The sequence below is a fragment of the Hylobates moloch genome, unplaced genomic scaffold (assembly GCF_009828535.3).
Source record: "Hylobates moloch isolate HMO894 unplaced genomic scaffold, HMol_V3 SCAFFOLD_29, whole genome shotgun sequence".
Classification (NCBI taxonomy): Eukaryota; Metazoa; Chordata; class Mammalia; order Primates; family Hylobatidae; genus Hylobates; species Hylobates moloch.
The window spans coordinates 1,153,629-1,177,080 of NW_026652304.1; the positions used below are offsets into that span (position 1 = coordinate 1,153,629).

The following is a 23,452-nucleotide window of genomic DNA, read 5'->3' on the forward strand; positions in this document are numbered from 1 at the left end:
AAAAAAAAAAAAAAAAAAAGAATATATACATTTATACCTTTCTGTACAGGGAACTAGATGGATGTAAGCACTAGTCATAAGCATTTTCTATTTTATTCAGTGATTTTCCTTAAGAGCTTTGGAAGTTCCATTGGGATTTGTTATCTATCCAAATTTGAGTTTTAGGAAGATGGTATTGTTTGCAAAATCCACCTAGATTGGGTAAATAATTTCTGGTAAAAGAGAGAAGTGGTTATAATAAATGAATGGAAACATTTTAAAATGAAAAATGGGAAAACAAAGTAGAAGACCCTGTTAAATAGGAAAGAAAGGTAGAAAGGAAGAGAATAACCTTTGTGACATCAGTGGTAGGGAATTAATGAAAAAGAATACATTCAAAAAGCTAAAAGAGGAAAAATCATGACCATAAAAAAGAGGAAATTTTATTTATCAATCTGGTATGTATGAGAATGTTTATGTTCAGTTCATTTTATTTAAACATTCAAGTTAGAATTATTTATAATTTAAAGGTCGTGGACAGTAATGATAATATTGGCTACTAGTAAAAGCTGCTAAACAATGAATACAATTTGAAGTCAACATTTCCAATTTGATAACTTCCCAGCAGCTTTCAGGGCCATAGCTGGGCTTGCACATCTTAGCTTGAGCCATGCTTAGGTGTTCAGGACAACCCCCAAGAAAGCAAATTGTCATTTGCCTTTTTACTGTTTCAGATGCAGCATCTTGATAGGTTTTCTCTTGTACCCAGAAGAGATCAATAAAACACACTGATTTGTATACATATTAGTAGACTCTCTTGGTTTTGTTCAAGGTAATTGTATCAGAGTCTTGTTGCAGTAGCAGGATGATAACTTTCTTTTGATGAGTGTATACTTCAGGCAGTATATCCTAGAACATAAAAACATTTCTTCATACATAATTCTATGTTTAACAGTAGAGCAAAATGTTGCCCTCTCCCACTTTCTTCAAGGATTATTTTTGGAATATGCCTCATCTGGTTAGAACATTATTGTCTTTATACTATATGAAAAACAAAGAATGTCTTACTAACAGATACTGATTAATTTCCTTTCCCTGGTTATCTGAAAGTATGAGAAGAGGTGGGAAGTTCTTGGAGGATGACAGAGTAGACACCTCCTGGAGCTCTTGATTTCTAGGAGCTAATTGCCTCATCTTTAAGACAATGCAGGTCCATAAACTAAAACATATTTTACAAGACAAGTGACAGGTAAGGGCTGCATCAGTTCGAACTACAGAGCCCTCCCCTAGCATGGGAAGCTTCGTGAGTAAATTGGTATGACTTTAGTGCTTCGGATGAATAGGATGTTGATAAGCAGGGAGCAGCAAAGCATGGAGCTGGTGGGAGGCAGGAAAGCACAGGCCTGTCTGGGAAGAGTGAGTCAACAGGTTTCTAAGTTTATCAGCAGTCAAGGGTTCAAGTAGGCGACCTCTTGAAAACAAAGCTGGAAGACACAGGTTGGTCTAGATAATATAATAATAATTCGTGACTGTCTTAGGTCAGATTTCAAGGCCAAAGTGAAAATGAGTTGCATGGTTTATGAAGTATAATTTGATGCCATCTGGCTCACTAAAAACAATCATTTAGATGAGAAAGTGCTATCCAGATGGATGATTTAGATGAATTTTCATGAGAAAACTCAGTAGCCATTTATTTGTCCCAGTGGTACAGCACTATTATTTTTCACAGCAAAATTTGACAATATAGAGGAAATATCGTTAAAGAAACGTCTTTGGATATTTGTAAGCACCAAATGATCATGTCACTAAAGAAAATGTTCCTCAGAGCTATGAACGTTCCCTGAGCTAGTGGCACTTAATGGTCTTTCATGGAATTTTTGTCTTTTTGTTTTTAAAGGTCAAAGAATGTTACTCCCCACTCCTTTATGAGTCTCAGCAGCTGTTGATTCCGTTGGAGGAATTAGAAAAGCAGATGACGTCCTTTTATGACTCACTTGGGAAAATCAATGAAATTATCACAGTTCTTGAGCGTGAGGCACAATCGAGTGCTCTTTTTAAACAAAAACATCAGGTGAGAACAATCCCTTTCAGGAGACAATTATTCTAAAGCATGTGTAACAAGACCAGGGTGTTGCTTACAGGAATAGAAATTCAGTGAGGACAAGAAACATTTTTCTAGAATAGTACTACTAACTCAAAACAAAAATATGTGTCTTGTCCAAAGATGAAAATCCATTCACTGTCAGCGGAGGGGCTATGTGAGCTGTTTGTTTCCAGGGAACGGTCTAGCTGGACTCAGGTGCAAACCAGGCTCTATTCATCTGAATCAGTAAGTTCACTGAGTTGAGCAAAATTAGAAAAAATGGTTTGTTTTGAGCACCCAGCTCCCCTTTCTATCAATGGAGCAACATTGTGAGCTGGCAGTACTCAGCAAGCATTTATAAACATCTGCTGTGTGCACGCATAAGCCATGCATCCTGAGCCCAACTACAGAAAGTGCAAAGTTCACAATGTCTCTGTGAAATAAGGGATGTGTTATAGAGATGGAGCCAAATCCGCTACTCTAACTTCAAACATTAATGGTACCCATAATCAAAGGACTTTCTATTATTTCTCTGCTTTGTATTTATTTACTTTTGTTATAGTGCCTGTCTACTAACAATAGACTACATATAGTCTGTCCTTTTAAAAATACAAATGAGAATTTATTTACATTAAACTTTTTATGGGCTTTGTTCATGAAACATGATCCCTAGCTTTGCTAGTAGAAAGATACTCTAAGAAAATTAAATAAATATCCTGTCTCTACATTAAATAACTAAAAGATAAATATATATAAATTTTATATGTATAAAACATATACAGAGAGGATATTTATATAAAATATATAAATATCTGTATCATATATACAGATATAATATTTTCATTCTTATATTGACTTTCTTTTGGAGAATCATTTACTGTTCCTTCCCATACATAGCTGTAGGCATTACCTGCTGCCTTGCTGATTGATGAAATGGTTAGTTTCACTTAAAAAGACATATGTGCCTTCATTTCTTGATACTTTGAAAGCAGATAGATAGATAGATAGATAGATAGATAGATAGATAGATAGATAATTTGGATATGTATTTACATATATATAATAAAAACAATTGCTTTCCATTTTCATCCAGTATCTATAACCTCTGTCTTATGAGATCTTTACATTGCCTCTTGGAATATGACAGTTTAAACAACCTTGAAACTCTGGAAATGTGTTTGATGTGATCATCATTTTTCTTTATCTCATTTTTAGTAAACAGATCGTATGCATAGCAGTCTCCTACTGAGTGTTGTAGTTAATTGAGTTATTTGGTTTATTATAAATGAACCTATCCATCAGAGGAGAGAGAAACTAATGTACAAAAGGTTTGCCACTGCATTAATTGTAATAGATTCATGGGAGGAAGGTAGCATCATTAGCAGAAAGAGCCAAGAGTGTCTGAAATGAGTCTGACAGATATTCAGATCTTAGATCTAATATTGCAAATTAGGAAGCTTTGATTAGCTTTAATTTCCTCACTTTAAGATGAAGGCTACAATACCTGAGTTTAAAGCTCATTGCAGATATTACATTAGATACACCATAATGTCACTAGCATATAATAAGTGGCACTACATGACTGATAGCATTATTATTATTATTATTATCCGTAGTGAAGCCACAATGATTATACCACCAAACTGCATTCTCATTGTATTGGATAAAGATTATCTTTCATTTTTAGACATGGTGACATCTCCTACATTTCTAAATTTGTACAAGTTGTCATTATACAATCTTTCCATAATTAAAATAATATTCATAGCGTTATTAATAATAAAATCTAGTAATACATTTTGAACTTATATTACCCTTTTATCTCCTACGTTTTCAAAAGGAAAAAGTATGTCTTTATTCTGTTTTTCCCAAAACAAACAAAAAAACCATGCTCTTGATATTTGCATCTGGATATCCAAAAATGGCATCCAAATGAGCAGTTTGAAATATTTTCTTAATGCAGTTGAGGATACTGAAATGCAAATGGTGTAATGCAAGTCAACAAATGACTCTCTGCCTTGTGCTGGGCTCAATGATTTCCATGCTGTCTACTGCCAAAATTACAATTGCAGGCCACAAGTCAGAGGTGGAAGTGTCTGTAAGTCACCATTGCATCTTGTCCTGCAGATGTGCGACAGTTGCAAGTCTTCCCCAAGTGTATGGGTCTGTTGCCTTTTTTAATTAGGATCTGAACCCTACCATTTCATTAATAAGGCTGATAGGTTGTACACCTTCAAATATTATAAATTTAGGATATACTATATATATATATAGTACATCTCTTTCAGCAAAGTGAATGTGCATTGATGCTTAATTTGTTTAGTCACATTAAAACCTGATATGTATTCACTGATTTCATGATTGTTCTCTCAATAAGCCACAGGCCTATCATCTTACTAGAGGAATGCAGACCTAGACAAATAACTTTTGATGCTCTGTCATTTTCTTAATGACAATAAAATGTACATGAGGTATTTAAAAATCTCAAAAAAAAAAACCTCTTTGTAACATTTAAATGCCTTATATAAGAAAGCACTGACTTCAGTGATTGTTTAAAATTGAGATCTTTTGAAATGTTCCACCGTACTTTTGGTTTTACTTATTGGTGTTAGAAGCCTAAAAGCTATATAATGTTGTCGTTATTATCTGTAATGGTCACTCTCTTTCTTTCTCTCTTACTCTGTCTTGTAAATAACATTGTTGTGGGGTTTCATTTCCTTATAGGAACTGTTAGCTTGTCAAGAAAACTGTAAGAAAACCTTGACACTTATTGAGAAAGGCAGTCAAAGTGTTCAAAAGTTTGTGACCTTGAGCAACGTGTTAAAGCATTTTGATGAGACGAGGCTACAAAGACAGATTGCAGATGTTCATGTTGCTTTTCAGGTAATTTGCTCTCCCTGCTTTAGAGCTGTGAGCCAGGGAAAATGCAGAGTGAGGACAAGAAACCATCACTCGTGCTTTTGGTCTTGCTAAAATGCCTTACCTGCTGGTGTTTGGAAGCCAATCATTGTCCTACTTTTTAACCTAATATTAATTAATATTGAAAAGAGTTCATTATTCCCATGATGATGAAATGTCTTTTTTCCAAGTGCTTTTTAAATCAATAATACCCTCTAACAAAATGATCCTTTCAGTAATGAGAAAGCAGCATCACATTATGATTGTTTTTCACATCAAGAGTATGGTAAAGAAAACTGGAGATTGGAAGAAGCGTGTGGAAACCAACAGTCGCTTGATGAAGAAGTTTGAAGAGTCTCGAGCAGAGTTGGAGAAGGTACTGCGGATTGCTCAGGAGGGCCTGGAGGAAAAGGGGGATCCGGAGGAGCTCCTGCGGAGACACACTGTGAGTCCACCCTTTAGGGGACACTTGACCTGAATACATGGACAAACAACCTGGGAGGAAAACTTAAAAAAGGCACGCTGATCTGATACAGAAGGGGAGCAGGCAGATGAGTCAGGGAAGCAGAGACTTTTTAGGTATGAGATCCAAAGATATGGTGAGCAAAAAGAACTTGAAGAGAGTTGGTGAGCTGACTTGTCATTGGCCATTCCTAAGTCCCCAGAATAGTAGAGAGTCACAGAATAATTCAATTTCTCCAAATTACGAATTCATTATTTAGCTTACAAATTCTTCTATAACTAAAGATTCTTTTAAATAGATAACTCAAGGTGACTAGCTAAGTCCTTTGTGCTCATTTTATACATCCACCATATCATAGTATAGATACTGTGTCACTTGAAGTCTGGTGGCTAATACACAACTTGTCCCAGTATCTTCATGTTTGTCATCTTCATGTTTATCATGAAAAGCCATCTTCATGTTTATCATCTATTATCAATATTGAGAACATTAGTCATAATGTTCATGAATGGTATATGGAAATAACCAGCACTCTGAGAACGTGTATTTGAGTTATCTTTTCTGACATTTCAGTGGCTACTTGTATAAACCACACTCTCAAATGATATATGCAATGTATTTGTGTTTCTGCAGACTAGATTTAGGGTTAATGTCTGTGACCACAAAACACAAAACATCTCATTCAGTTTATTCACCTCTACAGTATGGTACTTTTTGTTTTGAATCACCATTTTTACAAAATAATTCTGCATGTCTACTCCTGAGACTGTGTGAGACTTAGTCATATGTAATATGTACATGTGTATTATCTTTATCTGCTTGACTGCCATAGCAAAATACCATAGACAGGTGGCTAAAGCAACAGACACTTATGTTCTCACAGTTCTGGAGAAGGGAAGTCTGCGATCAGGTGCTAATATGGTAGGGTTCTGGGGAGGGCCCTCTTCCTGGCTTGCAGATGGCTACCTTTTCCCTGTGCCCTCACATGGCAGAGAGAGTGAGCTAGCAAGCCTTCTGGTGTCCCTCCTCATAAGGGCGCTAATCCTATCATGAGGACCCCACCCCCATGACCTCATCTGAACCTAATTACCTTCCAAAGTCCCCATCTCCAAATACCATATGAGTTTGAAGAAGAACACAATTTGGTGCATAGCATGTGTGCCTAAGTGTGCACATGTGTGCTTCTCTGTGCACATGTGTGAATGTGACAATGGCTCATGATGAAGCATCAGGCCCTGAAGCACTGTGGTTGGGGGAATGTGGAATTATGAGGCTTAGTCCTGGCTTCTGTTCTGTTCTTCTGACTTCACCAAAGGGGGACCAAAGCTCTATTGCTACAGAATCAAGGTTTTGGCATCTCCACTGGGAAGATGAGATATTCCTTTTGGAATATTCTACCAAATTTGAAAACCACAAAGAATTTTTCTAAAAAATAAAAAATACTAGTAGAATTTCAGATATGATGGCTTCTGATTCATAACTATAGGTGTACATAGTTCATCCTTAAAAAACAATAGTGGGTGCCTGAAAGTCTTGAAAAGGGCAGCAGCTGGCTGAGAGGCTTGTTTAGAGGCTGTTTAGAGGCTGATCCTGCCTGATGCTGCCTTTTCGTCTGTCCAACACTCTTACCCACTTTCCCCCTCCATGTCAGGAGTTTTTCAGTCAGCTGGATCAGAGGGTGCTCAGTGCTTTCCTGAAAGCTTGTGATGAACTCACCGACATCCTTCCAGAGCAGGAGCAGCAGGGGCTGCAGGAAGCTGTTCGAAAGCTCCACAAACAATGGAAGGTGAGTCAGGACAGGACGGAGACACCGTGCATCCTCAATGAAGGGAGAAGCTTGGGCGTGTTAAGGTCCAAATGTAAGAGAAATTTAGAAATTCCTGGAAAGTCACTGTAACTATTTCCCTCATTTAAAAAATCGAAAAACTGGACTTAAATAAAACCTGATAATACATGATAGAATTGTGTTATTCCTATTTGTTATCAGCATCAATTTTATCTTATTACTCGAGCATTCTTTTTGGTTTCCTGATTTTTTTTTTTTAATCCAGGTGCAAGAACATTTAACTTATTCTAGCAACATTTCGTAAGCTTCTCTCTGATGCATAAATCTTGTTAGGTATACCTACTGAAATCATAAAACATATATTTATAGTTTCTGCCCCCCAAAGATTTTATCATCTAGTTGAGATGGCTATGATCAAAAAATATAAATGAAAACATTTCGTAGTCAAGAATTCAATGATGAACATAGCATACCCCTCTTCCCCCCAAGAGCTTAAGAGTTCAGTAAAGGAGATAATTAGTTGCAAATACTACAAGTATAATATATGATAAATCCAAATGTGCATATATTTATGAAAGCTTTGAAAGAGGGAGGTGGACCCACTTGGAAATTGGAAAACAGTGAATCAGGTAACTAGTTTTGAGCCAGAACTTTAAAGAAGAAGCAGAAATGGGAGTAAGCAGGGGATGACACAGAAGCACAGAAGAGAGAAAGCAGGAGAGTGTGCAGGGGGATGCGGGGGCCCGTGGGCATCCATCTGACTTGTGTGTCATGGGCTGTGGAAGAACCATGGGAGATGAGCTGGGTCTGTCCCATGGAGGCTGACTTCAGACTGCATGTCAGATTCTGGAAGTAGCTACAGCACAGTGGAGACCCATGGAAGGCTGTCCTCCTTGAGGTAGACAGGAGGAAGACAGCTCTAGCTTTAGGTGAGTGTGTACTACCTTGCGGTGATATTTCACATGCGCTACATGGAGGAGTTTTGGAGTTCAGAAGATTGGCAGCTGAAACTCTCTCCATCAGGTTGTCTCACTTTGTGTATTTTTGAAATCTCAGTAACATAAGCTAAATAATTATCCCCGTGCACAAGAAAAACACAGTTAAAGAAATATCCTTTTTACTTGCTATATTACTAAATTGGAAAATTCAAGTTTTTCATTAAAAAAAGGATTCTTAAAGAAATCTAAGCTTTGTTAGATGTCTTTGAAGCATATCATATTGTAAATGTATTATGGAATAAAGACTGTAACTGAAGTTTGTATTTTATTACACACACACACACACACACACACACACACACACACACCTCTAGGATTTAATCTAGGTGGGACTTTCCATAGGCCCACCTCATTCTTCTCATCAGTCATCTTAGTATTCTCTTCCAAAGGTAATGCTTTAAAATGCCATAGGATAGAAGTTAGTTAAAATTAATTATGGGACTAAAGTTAATAATGAAGCTTATGTTTATCATTTAAAAGAACATGAAATGTTATGTGTTATTTGAGTGCTTGCTTGACTGTTTCTCAATGTATGATCTAAGGAAAAGAGGATATGGCAGGTGGTCAGCAGCCTGGGCTATGTTTTCTTTTTTTTTCTTTTTCTTTTTAAAACTTTTTTTCACTAATAAGCTTCCTTCATGTTCTTCCTTTTTGAAGTGGGTGTAATATCTGCCCCTCCTACCTCACAAGGTCATTGACAAAATCAAAAGGGACACATACAGGGGAGAGGGTGTGATTTAAATCTATGGTAAAATCCTAGCTTTTGTACTTACCCCTGAGACTTAATGATGTAATCTGTAAAATAAGAACATTAATACTGTGCAGCACTGGCCAGACTTAGTGGCTCATGCCTATAATCCCAGCACTTTGGGAAGCTGAGGTGAGTGGATCACCTAGGTCAGGAGTTCAAGACCAACCTGACCAACATGGTGAAACCCTGTCTCAACTAAATGTACAGAAAGTGGCTGGGCGTGGTGGTGCTGCCTGTAGTCCCAGCTACTCAGGAGGCTGAGACAGGAGAATTGCTTGAACCCAGGATGCGGAGGTTGCAGTGAGCCAAGATCGCACCACTGTACTCCACCCTGGGCGACAGAGCAAGACTCCATCTCACCAAAAACAATAAAAAAATTAAAAAAATACCGTGCAGGGCGACTGTGAAAATTAAATCAAGTAATCGCTGAGGAAACACCTAACCCACAGCAGACTGAAAGGATTTGCTGTGGTCCTGGTACTTGGAAAAATACGAAGTAGGGAGACCAGGTGTGGAAAGTAGTGACCCATTCACACTTGCCCTAAAAGGAATATGTTATGGATTTTCTTTTTGCCACTTCAATTGGGACTGTACATAATCAGGAACATCATCCTAATTTTCTGAATCTTCCTATGGAATGTAGGATCTTCAAGGAGAAGCTCCTTATCATTTGCTTCATCTGAAGATTGATGTGGAGAAGAATAGGTTCTTAGCCTCTGTAGAAGAATGCAGAACTGAGCTGGATCGAGAGACCAAGCTGATGCCCCAGGAAGGCAGTGAAAAGATAATTAAAGAGCACAGGGTATGTCTCCCACACCACAATGTGGATAGCCATGTCAAGTCACATTGTTCCATAAAGGATATTACTAATATTTTGGTTTGAGTCTGAAAAAAAAATAGCTTAATTACCCTAACTTGGTAGTCCGTGTGGGAATCTTCCTTTGGTTTTTCTGTGAAAATGTAAAAGTACTGTGTGGCTTCTCACAGGGATTATAAAAACATTTATTACACATTAGGTTTTCTTCAGTGACAAAGGTCCTCATCATCTCTGTGAGAAAAGGTTACAGCTCATCGAGGAACTCTGTGTGAAACTCCCAGTCCGGGACCCAGTAAGGGACACACCTGGAACCTGTCACACGACACTCAGAGAGCTCAGAGCTGCCATTGACAGCACCTACAGGAAGCTCATGGAAGACCCAGACAAGTGGAAGGACTACACTAGCAGGTAGCCTCAGAATGGCCTCCAGAGAGGGGTGTAGTCAAACTTAATTCTGTTAGTTCAGAGATCATGACAAAACAAGAAATAACATATTTCATATTTCTTCCTCATATTCTTGTACAAAAATCCTTCATTTAATAAAAAGAATGGATTTTAGTCAGAATCAGGGTGAGGCACTTTGTTTCCAAGTGACCCGGATGTTATCTTTTTGAGGCAAAGTTGGCCAATCCCTTTCTCCCTAATATCCTTGTGTATTAGTCCTTTCTCACACTGCTAATAAAGACATACCTGAGACTGGGTAATGTGTAAAGAAAAGAGGTTTCATTGACTTTCAGATCAGCATGGCTGGGGAGGCCTCAGAAAACTTACAATCATGCCAGAAGGGGAAGCAAACACATCCTTCTTCACATGATGGCAGGAAGGGGAATTGCAGAGCAGAAGGGGGAAAAGCCCCTTATGAAACCATCAGATCTTGTGAGCACTCACTCACTATCACCAGAACAGCAGCAGGGGGGAAACTGCCTCCATGATTCAGTTACCTCCCCCCAGGTCCCTGTCATGTCATGTGGGGATTATGGGAACTACATTTCAAGATGAGATTTGGGTGGTGACACAGCCAAACTGTATAACCTCATATCCCTAAAGGGTGGCTTCTTCCTCTATAGGCTCATGTCTCACCCTGGTGGGGACACACGAGGCCAGACCTCAAGTGGTTGCCTCCTTCTTTTCAGGTGCTCATTCCCACGAACACATCTTTTTCCTTAGCTGAGCTCACCCATCACCCTGCCCCTAGTAACTGAGCATAGAGGTGGCCACCCCTGCCCTTTAACATGAGCTTCATGTTAAAAGAATAGTTTCCAGAAAAGTTGTTAATCAATTTGGTAATCACTTAATTGTTAAATTTCCATGAGTGAATTCAAAATAGAAAACATATTCTAATCATTCTGGTATGTTTCCCTTTAATAAGAAAGTGCTTATGTTATTTCAGATTCTCTGAGTTCTCATCTTGGATATCTACAAATGAGACACAATTAAAGGGGATCAAGGGTGAGGCCATCGATACTGCTAACCTTGGAGAGGTTAAACGTGCCGTTGAAGTAAGTTCAGGGTCATTATTTGCTAGAGGACAATTTCTCATAGTGGAAAAATAATGTTAGAGAATCTAACGGTTGTCTCCTTTTTTCTTTCTGGAAAAACATAAGTTCTTGAAAGTTGTCTTTAAAATAAGTCTCTTTATATTACTGTGGAGCATTGTAGAGTTTTTTCGTATTGAATCATTGGTAGCTTTGAGGGTTAGTCATGCTCCGTGGTGCCACAAATGCATCTTTAGCTAATGGGGAGTCCTGAGTGGAAAATTGCATGCGTGGGCATATAACCCAGTAGAAATTTAAGAATCATCATGGAAAACAAGAACACTGTATGCTTTTATACAATACATTTTCAGCCATGCAAAAGGCAGGTCACAGAAAAATCAGGCAGTTGGGCAGGGTCTCTAGGCATCCTTTCTATGTAACATTAAGCTGGATTGGTTCATTTCAGCCTCTATGAGTGTGGGTACAGCCTGAGAAACCCCACCAGGGCCACAGAGCCTCAGGCTCAAACACAGTATGCGTTCTGTAAATGGCACTCTCTCACTCTTAGACACATAATGTTGTAAGAAGTCTTCATCTTTGAACATTTTTAACCCTTGCAAGTCACATAGTTGCCAAATAGTTGCTGTTGAGGAGAATATATTTCCTTTCTGTTCCTGTCCTTTGAGTGTTTGTTTGTTTGTTTGTTTGTTTTTTGAGACAAGGTCTCTGTCACCCAGGTTTGGAGTGCAGTGGCACCTTCATAGCTCACTTCAGCCTCGACCTCCTGGGCTTAAGCAATCCTCCCACCTCAGCCTCTTGAGTAGCTTGGACTATAGTCACGTGCGACTATGCCTGGCTAATGTTTGTATTTTTTGTAGAGGTAGGGTTTTTGCCATGTTGCTCAGGCTAGTCTCAAACTCCTGGGCTCAAGCGATCTGCCCCACTCGGCCTCCCAAAGTGCTGGGATTATAGGTGTGAGCCATTGCCCCTGGCCCATTTCTCTTTCAATTAAATTATACAATCCCTTCAAATGCTAGTGGTGCTCAATATCATGGTATGCATATGGAAGGATATCTACATTTACTACTGGTTGCTTTCGTCACACACAAAAAAAATTCACATCCTAGAATGAAGAGATCACTGGGGTCTGGAACCAACAGTTTCCTGGCTGGTGTGCATTTGCCTTGGCAAAGCCCTGGAGTGGCCCTGGTTGGAGACCCCTGTTCTTGAGCCACCCCAGAACTGCTATAGGGAGGACAGGCTGCTCCAGTCACCACTCCTTCAGTCAGCAGCGCTTCAAGGTCTGAAGCCCTGGAGTCTTTCTAGCATTTTCTTATCAATAAAGCCTCGCTTCCTAAATTAGAGCTGTGCTCCCATTTATACTTCTTGCTATATGGGATATTGGCTTCTAAAAGCTAATAAAAATTCAGCAGAAATTGTAAGTTAATGAAGTTAAAATAAATCTTTACAGCATCCATAACAATATTCAACAAGTAGACTCTTCAATAAAAGAAATCAGCTGATTGAAAAAAAGAACTTTCATTATTTTTTCAAAAATACCATCTTCTTTCCAGCTCACAGGAAGTGAGATAACGAAGTGTATGTATGTTATAGTTGCCAATTGTGGCATCTCATATTTTTCTACAGTATTTTTAGAATCATCTTTTTTACCATCAAGGACATATCTGTAAGTATCTAACCAATCTAATTATGAAGCTGATTCAAGAATAGACAACAGTATTCTTTCAAGCACTTGTGGACTTTTGTTAAAAATACATACAAAAAGTAAACTAAGCAGGCACTGTATTGCTGAATGATGTCTGGCTCTATTCTGCTCCACCTGCAAACCTTCTTAGGCTGAGTCCTTTATTGCTGGGAAGTTATGATTTTACAACTGCACTGTGTTCATCAAAAGTGTTCTCTCATTTCAGGAGATCAGAAATGGTGTTACCAAAAGGGGTGAGACCCTCAGCTGGCTGAAATCCAGGCTGAAAGTTTTGACAGAAGTTTCTTCTGAGAATGAAGCCCAAAAGCAGGGAGATGAGCTGGCAAAATTATCCAGCTCTTTCAAGGCTCTTGTGACGCTGCTGTCAGAGGTATAGCGTTTACTCACACTCTAAACAGACAGTTCTGGGTGAGGCATCTGGAAGGTTCTTTTTCTTCTTTCTGGTTGTAGTTTAGCAAGTAATTTTATAAAGAAACCATAGTTGAAACAGAATATTTGTTATGCTTTTTTGTATGAAGCTTGTTGGGAAAGATGAAGAGGATGTTTGATGTATGGTCTGTGCCATTATTGGAAATGTTAGTTCAGGTTCATGACCTATATCTGAAATATAAAACTTATCAAATCCACTCTTTTTACTCTTATAAAAAGCAGTTATTTTATGGTAGCTTCAGATATATCATGGAGGCTAAGAATAAGGCTTAGGGTCAGAGAAATCCAGGATTAGAGTTTAAAGGTGATATCCTACCTCCTAGGTAACCTTCAACTTACTTAACATCCAGGTCTTGATTTCCTTATTTATAAAACAGGGTTAAAAATACTCACTCTAAAAAGCAGTGTCATGAGTTAAATGCAGTAAAGTATGTTAAGCACATAGTGTAGTTCCTGAAACAGAGTAAATGCTCAATAACTGGTTCTTAGTAATAATAAAATATTCAGTGTTTAATCAGCAGGTCAGTAAAATTCTCTTCGTAGTGCTTTGATATGCATTTTAATGTTTTCTGTATTCCTTTATAGATTAAAATATACAAACCCATCTACTTCATTTCCAGTAGGGCCACTTCCACCATCAGCAAAAATATTTTTACTGACCAGGTTTTTATATATATTTAAGTTTGTGCTTTGGAAGATAATGTAAGAACGTAAAGTAGAATAGAAATTTACCAGTATTTCTTGAAATCATTTAAGTATAAACTTGCATGGAAAAATGGCCTAATAGATTACAAGAAAATGACCACAAAGCTCTGTTTCTGAAAATCTGAAATTCTCCATAGAGATTTCTGACCTAACAGTTCATCTGTTAACCTTCATGTTTTTAATCCATTTAAATCTGCTTGAGACTCTAGTGCTGAATTTACATAAGCCAAAAATACTCTGAACTGTTTATGATTTTAGTTTCATGTGAGAATTTTTATATATAAATTAGTTTCCCTATGAGTTTTTGACAAATTGAAAATAGTTCTATGATTAATCAAATTTTGGAACATAATCTGTTTCAATCCTTTGATTATCCATCTTTCAAAGCAACGGTCAAATTTAGCCAGTTGCCACAACCATACCTTTAGTGAAAATTTGGCAGTTGCCTCTTTTGCTCTTTCCTTCCCTCTTTTGGTGACAGGAAAAGTAAAAACAACATTCTAAAAAGTTAGTATATATGAAGGTGATCTTTGAGACAAGATCAAACAAATACTTGTCGTTATTCACACATAAGCTTGTAATATATTTTGTCCCACCAAAAAAAAAAAAAAATTGGCTGCCTTTAAAGTTAGAAGTTAGTAGTTTCCCTAACATTTGCCAAGGCCATTTGCTTTATTTTCCAAGTACTCTTATGATTTTGCCCCAGGACTTGTAGCAAGAATCTCTCTCTAATGAATATTCACACAGACATTAATTTTTTACACACTCATCTACCTTAAACTTCTGTATAATTTATATTAATACCCTTTTCCACTACTTGATCACTTACTTAGTGAAAGCAGAAAGAGAGGAATGGAGAAAAACACATTTTGTTTACAGATGGATTTGTATGAAGAGATGGATTTGGCACATTCAGCCCCTTTCTTTGATAATAATTCATTTAGTATTTAAATTAATGTTGAACACAATGTGTTTACAATTGTCCAGTGTAAGAAAAAAAAGGACTGTGGGTGGATGCATAAGATACAGTGAAGAGTCATTATTTCAACAGATTTGCTCTGATTTATACTGAAATTGGGAGTTTGTGGTTTTCATAGGGTCTCATTGCTGCTTGTTTGGAGAACAGATTGCTCTCCTTGGAAAAACTTAGATCAGAAGACTTTTTTCTTTGAGTCAAAGAAAAAAAGTAGGATAAGAGAAGAAGAAACTGGAAGGCTTCTGTGGAAAACAAATGACAACATGTAAAAATGATGATCTTAGTGAAGATAAAGGATAGGCTTTGAAAACAAAGGATGTTGGTAAAACTGAAATAGAGGAAGCTGAAATTAGACAGAAAAGAAAGTTCAAAATTTAGGAAAATGATAAGGAAGAGAATTCATTAGATGACTACAAAATTGTAAATTATATTTATCTTTATGTAGGAATATTGGAAGTACATTTATAACAAATACTCTTTTATTCTCTTTTTCAACTCTACAAATGTTTTCCTATTTGCTTTAAATGATATGGACTCACTTTCTTGTAAGGCACTTTTATAATTAGGTTTTAGACATGCAATTATAATTAAAGAGACCTAGAAGGCAATATATATATATATATATATATATATAATATATGCAGTTTTGTTATCCTTCCTTGATTACCAGGTTGAATGGGTTTTTAATATGCCACAGAGCACCATATCGAATAAAGCCTACAAGCCCCACAAATGATTATGAAATTTAATAATAATGGAATAAGCCTGAGTAATATGAGAAAGAATAAAAGTTAAAAATCTGTGTTTGTATGTCAAGGGGTTCAGGTAGACTTTATGCACACTCCTAAAATATGTAAGATTACATGATCTTCAACAGGGGGGTTTTGATCAAAGAGTACAAACATTAAGTTCTAAGATGAAAAAGTTCAGGGGTCTAATGCACTGGTGGTGACTGTAGTTAATATTACCTATGGTATACTTGAAACTTGCTAAGAGAGTGGACCTTAAATGTTCTCACGAAAAAACAAACGGAGAAATATGTGAGATGACAGGCTAATTAGCCTGATCTGGACAATCATTTCACAGTCACGTAGTACACCTTAAATATATGCAATGTTTATTTGTCAATCATACCTTACCCAAAAAATTATACAAACTTCAACAAGTAGCATATGATTTATGTGTTTTTTTTTTTTTCATGAAAATATAGGTTGAAAAGATGCTAAGCAATTTTGGGGACTGTGTCCAGTATAAAGAAATAGTCAAAAATTCTCTTGAAGAATTAATTTCTGGCTCTAAAGAAGTCCAGGAACAAGCTGAGAAGATCTTGGATACTGAAAATCTTTTTGAAGCACAGCAGTTACTTCTTCATCACCAGGTAAAAATGCCTCTTTCTTCCAATGAGATTATGTAAAGTTGATTTGCTACTGAAAGAACCAGAGAGATAAAGGATATAACCACTGGCTTGAGGGAGTGGGTGAGGGGGCGTGGGAAGGAAGAGTTGAATGGTTAAAAGAATTTGGCGCTTCTGGGTTTTGCTTTCTCTGTTAAATATTAAACATTTCAGGATATTCTGCAACATAAATTTCCAGACCGAGTGACTTGATGACATCAAAAAGTTCAAGGAATACTGTGGAGAGAAAATTGATTTAGCTATGAAAAACTGCACAAAACTTGCTAGATTCTTCTTTTCAAGACAGATAGGAAAGGCGTAGATGGACCAATTGCTTCATATTTGAGATCACTGTTCTTTTGTCATTATGTTAAAATCCTTCTCTTCAACTTACAACGTTGAACACACTTTAGTTTGAGAAATGATGACTGACTTGAAGTACTAGACCTTCCTGGAGTGTACACTCTTATAAAGGATTAGAACTAGAAATAAAGAAATTCTGGTATATATATTGATAAGAAACTATTTTAATCAACTTAATTTCTGATAGTCTGGTAGTGCACATTACAAATGTTTGCATAAAAGGAATATATACCTTGTTAAACTCGATATACATGGAAATTGGATTCAAATAAAATATTTTAACGAAAAAATTCTAGCTAACCTGATACACAGTAGCAAAATGGTAGCTAATTTATATAAGATGTTCGTGTGTGTATTATATTCGTATATATTCTGTAATATATAAAAATGGAAGTTGCATTAAAAGTATGTTTAAAATCCCAGCCTTCAGGATGATTTACTTAATAATTATAAAAAGGCTGAGTATAGGCCAGGCATGGTGGCTCATGCCTGTAATCCCAGCATTTTGGGAGGCCGAGGTGAGTGGATCACGAGGTCAGCAGATCGAGACCATCCTGGCTAACGTGGTGAAACCCCGTCTCTACTAAATATACAAAAAATTAGCCGGGTGTGGTGGTGGGCGCCTGTGGTCCCAGCTACTCAGGAGGCTGAGGCAGGAGAATGGCATGGACACGGGAGGCGGAGCTTGCAGTGAGCTGAGATTGTGCCACTGCACTCCAGCCTGGGCGACACAGCGAGACTCCATCTAAAAAAAAAAAAAAAAAAAGGCTGAGTATAAAAAATTAATATTTGGTGTTACATTGTTCTCAATCATTGTGAAATGGTTTTTTGGGTTTCCATTTGCTTTAGGTCCAATAAATTTAAGATTATAGATATTTATGTTAATATTTTAAAACTCTTGGGCCAGGTACTTTTTATACAGGTGCATTTACTTTGTGAAAATTTATAAGCTGCATATCTGAGATTTGTGTACTATTCTATTTGAAGATTATACTTCAATAAAAAGTTTACTTTAAGACAATTTCCCCCACAAAATCTTAGCAAATTAACCATTCCGAATATACTCAGGAAATGTATATTTATTCATTTATTTTTGGAGACAGTGTCTCACTCTGCCACACAGGCTGGAGTGTAGTGGCACAATCATAGTTCACTGCAGCCTCGAACCCCTGGGTTCAAGTGACCCTCCCACCTCAGCCTCCCAAGTAGCTGAGACCACAGGCATGTACCATCACACTTGGCTAATTTTTTAATTTTTTTGTAGAAACAGGGTCTTGCTATGTTGCCCAGACTGTTCCAAACTTTTGGCTCCAAACAGTCCTCCAGCTTCGGCCCCCCAAAGTGCTAGGATTACAGGTGTGAGCCACTGCACCGCCCTTGGCCATAAATCTCTTAATATTTGCATTTTAATAAAATAAATGATTTTTATAAATTGGAGTTGGGACTTTGTGTTTTTAAGCAGAAAATAATTATTTAAGAAGAATCGTGTCAGATGAATTGTTTTGCCAGACTCTTCCTGGAGTATTGCACAAAATGCTAAATGTTCTCCAAATTTGCACACAAAACACGAAAGCCAAATTATTTATGTTGTTTACCATTAAAAACATACAATATTTATAAATAATGTTCATCTTTGACTAATATAGCATCCGACTACCATTTCAACTGTTAATCTTAGCTTTAAGATACATTTCGGGCCCATACTTCTGTTAAGCGTGGGTGTTGATGTCCCTGCTTAGCTGTTTAGAGAGCACAATTTATATCCATCTGTTGAATAAATGCCTCTAGCAAAAGACAAAGCGGATCTCAGCAAAGAAGAGAGACGTGCAACAGCAGATTGCGCAGGCGCAGCAGGGAGAAGGGCGGCTGCCTGACCGAGGCCACGAGGAGCTGCGGAAGCTGGAGAGCACCCTGGATGGCCTGGAGCGCAGCCGGGAGAGGCAGGAGCGCCGCATCCAGGTAGGAGCCGGAAGTTAGGGGCCATTTAAACAGAGGCTGGGCAGTGTTCACTTCCGGTTGTGCCTCATAACACCAAGGCGAACCTTTGTTACCGCCTCTGATGTTTCAGCCCTGTGTTAAATTCTGTTCATGAACCATCTTTTAATCATCACATCAGCCTTAGAGATGGGTATTGGAATTAGCACATTTTGCAAGTGTGGATGCTTAAGAAGAAAGAGTTTGAGGACTTGGTGCTATATCACACAGCACTGATCAATAATAAAGCCAGGATTTCATCCACACTTTTCTGAATCCAGAAATTTGATCATACCATTTCACTTTTCCAGGAAGCCATGCAGCCACACGTTTATGCCACCTTTATGCTTTACTGGGATGTTGACACATTACCTTTAAAAATGTTTTTGAGTTTTTGCCAACTGCTTAATGCTCTCTCTTCATCTCCTCGTCCCTCTCCCTACCTTCCCCTGTGCTTCCTTTCTTGTTTGAGACAGATTGAGAGGCCTTTTTAATTTTTTATTTTTGGTCACTTATCTATTTTAAGTAGTATCTTTACATTTCTAAGACTTTACAAATTATAAAAAACTCAGAAATCATCCGAGTCCATGTGTCCTCTCTTTTCGTAGATGAAAACATTGACATAGAGAAAAGAAATTCTTACAGAAGATACTAGAATCGTCTCTATTCATTGTGACTGTGTGAAATTTGAAATGAGAATTCGCTGAAAGTGACAGTTTTGCAAACGAATGAAAATGTGATAGTATTTTGTGACATTTGTAACCCAATTATTGTTTATTTTTTCAAATTTAGGTCACATTAAGAAAATGGGAGCGATTTGAAACAAACAAAGAAACAGTAGTAAGATACCTTTTTCAAACAGGTTCCAGTCACGAACGCTTCTTGAGTTTTAGCAGTTTGGAAAGTTTATCTTCAGAACTGGAACAAACAAAGGTATATTATGGCTCCTTGGTACCCAATATTCAGAAAAAACAAAGCAAAACAAAACAAAATGACTTCTCCTCCATTATCACTATTGTTATTGTTAATTTAATCCATACTTACTATTTATTGATGACCCATTCTTTCAACATATTGGAGAATGAAAACATAAGCAGGATTAAACATCAAGAAGTAAAACAAAGGTTTTTATCAACTTGGAAAATGGTTAGTTCCCTAATAGATGTGTATAGAGTTTTTAAAATCTGGAGGCAGGTCGGGCGCTGTGGCTCACTCCTGTAATCTCAGCGTTTTGGGAAACCGAGGAGGGCAGATCATGAGGTCAAGAGATTGAGACCATCCTGGCCAACATGGTGAAACCCCATCTCTACTAAAAATACAAAAATTAGCTGGCCATGGTGACACGCACCTGTAGTCCCAGCTACTCGGGAGGCTGAGGCAGGAGAATCGCTTGAACCCAGGAGGTGGAGGTTGCAGTGAGCCGAGATGGCACCACTGCACTCCAGCCTGGCAACAGAGTGAGACTCCATCTCAAAAGAAAAAAAATCTGGAGGCAATAATATTTTTTAACTGAACCTTAAAGGGCAGTAAAACTTAGTAGAGTTTGGAGCAAAATACAGACATTCTTTGGAAGGTGGAATGGCATAGGGCATACAAGTGTTCTGAATAGGAATTCTGTGTTGTAAAATAGAACAATGGGAAATGAATTTGTGAAGGAAATTTGGCCCATATTTCAGAATCTTGAAGACCTAAAGCATTACTTTCTAGGCAACATGGAGCCAGACTTGTTGAAGGCTTAAAAGGAAAAGCCACATGATCAGAGCTGGGCTTTGGATGAATTTTTAGGCAGGTGTAGAAAAGTGACTCAAAGTGTGAAAGACTGGGGTCATGGGATCCATTTAGAAAGTTATTGCATATGGGAATATGGGAGTTAATGTGGGCATAAATAAGGGCGGTGGGGTGGCAGGCGATACACAGAAACAGATACAAAAGATGTGGAGTTCACAGGAAGATAGAGAAACTAACCAGACAGAGTGAGTGACGAAAATGTTGATACCCGAGGTTTTGAGTCTGACGGAGATAATGGAAGTGAGATGGGGAATGTGAATGGGAAGCCGTTCACAGGAAAAGATGACCAACTTCATTTTGGAGGTAGCGATTTTGAGACTCCAATGGGGCATCAAACAGACAGTATTTTTTAGGTGTACTTGGTGAACCCAACCCTACAAGCTCAAACACCTTGGACACTAAGCAGACCAACCAATTTGTACCAAGCATTTAGAGTTGTACAGGCACAGCCCCTTGAAGTTGCTATGGTGCCTCTTTGGGGTTTATAGAAAGACTGAATTAGTAGAGAAATGAGTTAACCGGTGTCTTAGAAAGAAGAGCCTTGTGCCCACCCTTCCCTAGTCTTTAGCAAGAAAACCTTTGTGTTTCTGTTTTCTTACCTGCAAAAGGCTTCACTCTCTCCCATACTGCTAATTTTTTGTTTCTCCTAAAAAGTTACTGAGGATTTTGAAGTTTTCTAAGACCACAGACTCTTTCAAGTCTATACAACATTCATCAGCCATTTAAATAGAACATTATTTTAATTTTTAATTTTAATTATTTGGCCAGGTACGATGGCTCGTGCCTGTAATCCTAAAACTTTGGGAGGCTGAGATGGGAGGATTGCTTGAGGCCAGGAGTTGAGACCAGCCTGGTCAATATAGCCATACCCCATCTCTATTTTAAAAAATAAATAAATAATTTCATGTATTAAAAACATATCAGGTGGCTTTTATAAGTACAAAGATATTTATTGGGTTAATTTCCTACGTGTTTCTGACCACGTTCCATCCAGAGTTTCTGACCCCCTATGATTCCATTTGCACTAATCCCTTTGGATCAGTTTAAGTACCTGTAGATTGAAACAAATGTAATCTTTTGAGTCTTGTTATTCAAATTCTCCTTTGTCCATGATCTTCTATACTTTGGGATCGATGTAATAATATGAGGTAATGTTTATCAAACACATACAATATGCCGATTTAATTATTTGATGTTTGTCATCGCCTTTAATCCTCAAAACAATCCTAAGAAATAGGTATCATTATCAATCATGTTATATGAAGAAGGACACATAAGGCACAAAGTTGGTGATGAACTCACTCAAGATCTGCGGATCACTAAACGGTGAGGTTGGGGTTTCAATCCAAAAGGTCCTCATCCAGAGCCCGCACCTTTAGTCACTACGTTATTTTTTCATTCAAAAAACAGAGCCATTTTACTAATTGCATATGCTCGTTGCCGATCTAGAATCATTGTTCTTCTCTAGTTCTTTGCTCACTTTGCTTTGTTATTACAAACCTTTATTCAAGTTCATAGCCCTTGAGTAGTTGTGCTAAGGAATGGTTATGCTAAGGGACTTGAGTGTCCGCTGTGTGCTGGTGTGTGTGATAGAGGGTTCATAGCAATATCATGTTTAATCTTCAAAATAAGATATGGCTTTACTGATGAAGAAAGGAAAATTCAGAGAGATGTGGCCAAAGATCACTCAGCTAGTGAAGGTCAGAGCCTAGGTTTTATCCCAGATCAATCTAATGTGAGTCAGTTTTTACCTGATGCATCCTGCTGCCACTCATATGTTTTCTAAGAAGTTAGAGATAAGGCCTTACAATCTTATTCTGTTTTTGTTTAATTTTGTTTTTTATCAACATCATTCTGCTCTTTTGATTTCTCTACATTATGCTTTTTCCATACATAGGTCACATAAAAAGCTCTAAAATTGAATGTATATAAGCATTTTCAAACATTACTTTTTCCATGTTTTTCCTGGGTTCTGAGAAACACTAGCAGAGAAAAAAAAAAAAAAAAAACTTTATTTTTCACCTCTGATTATATTCATGGGATCCTAAGAGATCATGTGATGATTTGTAATCTTCACAATTGAATCTACAATGACTGTCACATATAGTTACAGTGGGTGCTTTAGCCAAAGAATTTAATGTTGTGACATCAGCAACTACCATATTTTAGTGTACTATAAATCTCTATGCCATAAGGAAGCTGTACTTATTCATTTTTATTCTCTTAAATTGCAACGTAGTTCTCTGAAGTAACATTGATTTTTTCTTCCTCTTTTTTGAGACAGAGTCTCACTCTGTCACCTAGTCTGGAGTGCAGTGGCACAATCTTGGCCAACACTGATATTTGTTGGCCAAACTTGTGATATTTCTATGAGAACATTAAGTCTTTTAAACATGAAGATATAGTAGTATCATTTAGTAGCTCTATTTTATATGGTATTATGTAATAATTCTAGGAGATGCTCTTACTGAAAAGCTGACTTTGGAAAAATACTTATATTTCTACATTATTCATTTAGGAGAAAGGAGTTGATCAAAATTTAAACCTCCTGTGAGATTCTCTTACATGAGAAGAAGTGAGATACCAAGTACATTTTTTTCACTTAGGTTATTACTGGGTTTACCTTTAATTCAGTATTCAATATATTTACTTGACAAAATTCAGGTAACATCTAATATTTACCAGCCACATAAAGACTAAATCAACTTTTCAATTAAAATAGTTCAGTACTATTGAAAATAAGTATATGGGCCTAATAAATCATTTTGTTCTCAAGTTTGTATGAGAGACATAAAAAACAATAATCAGTATCTCCCAGAGTGTTAGGCATTTTAAAAGTAAGATTGCT

General features: G+C 37.4%; 1 protein-coding gene across 1 annotated transcript in view; it reads left to right on the top strand.

Moving 5' to 3' along the window:
* LOC116463206 (nesprin-1) overlaps nucleotides 1–23,452 on the top strand; it is a 532,426-nt gene that overhangs the window by 182,819 nt on the left and 326,155 nt on the right. The window contains exons 22-32 of the mRNA XM_032146204.2: nucleotides 1,877–2,050; nucleotides 4,787–4,945; nucleotides 5,241–5,405; nucleotides 7,075–7,209; nucleotides 9,602–9,760; nucleotides 9,975–10,183; nucleotides 11,166–11,274; nucleotides 13,182–13,346; nucleotides 16,297–16,464; nucleotides 18,631–18,801; nucleotides 19,609–19,749. Coding sequence (XP_032002095.1) covers nucleotides 1,877–2,050; nucleotides 4,787–4,945; nucleotides 5,241–5,405; nucleotides 7,075–7,209; nucleotides 9,602–9,760; nucleotides 9,975–10,183; nucleotides 11,166–11,274; nucleotides 13,182–13,346; nucleotides 16,297–16,464; nucleotides 18,631–18,801; nucleotides 19,609–19,749 — 1,755 coding nt within the window. The remainder of the gene's footprint in view (nucleotides 1–1,876; nucleotides 2,051–4,786; nucleotides 4,946–5,240; nucleotides 5,406–7,074; nucleotides 7,210–9,601; nucleotides 9,761–9,974; nucleotides 10,184–11,165; nucleotides 11,275–13,181; nucleotides 13,347–16,296; nucleotides 16,465–18,630; nucleotides 18,802–19,608; nucleotides 19,750–23,452) is intronic.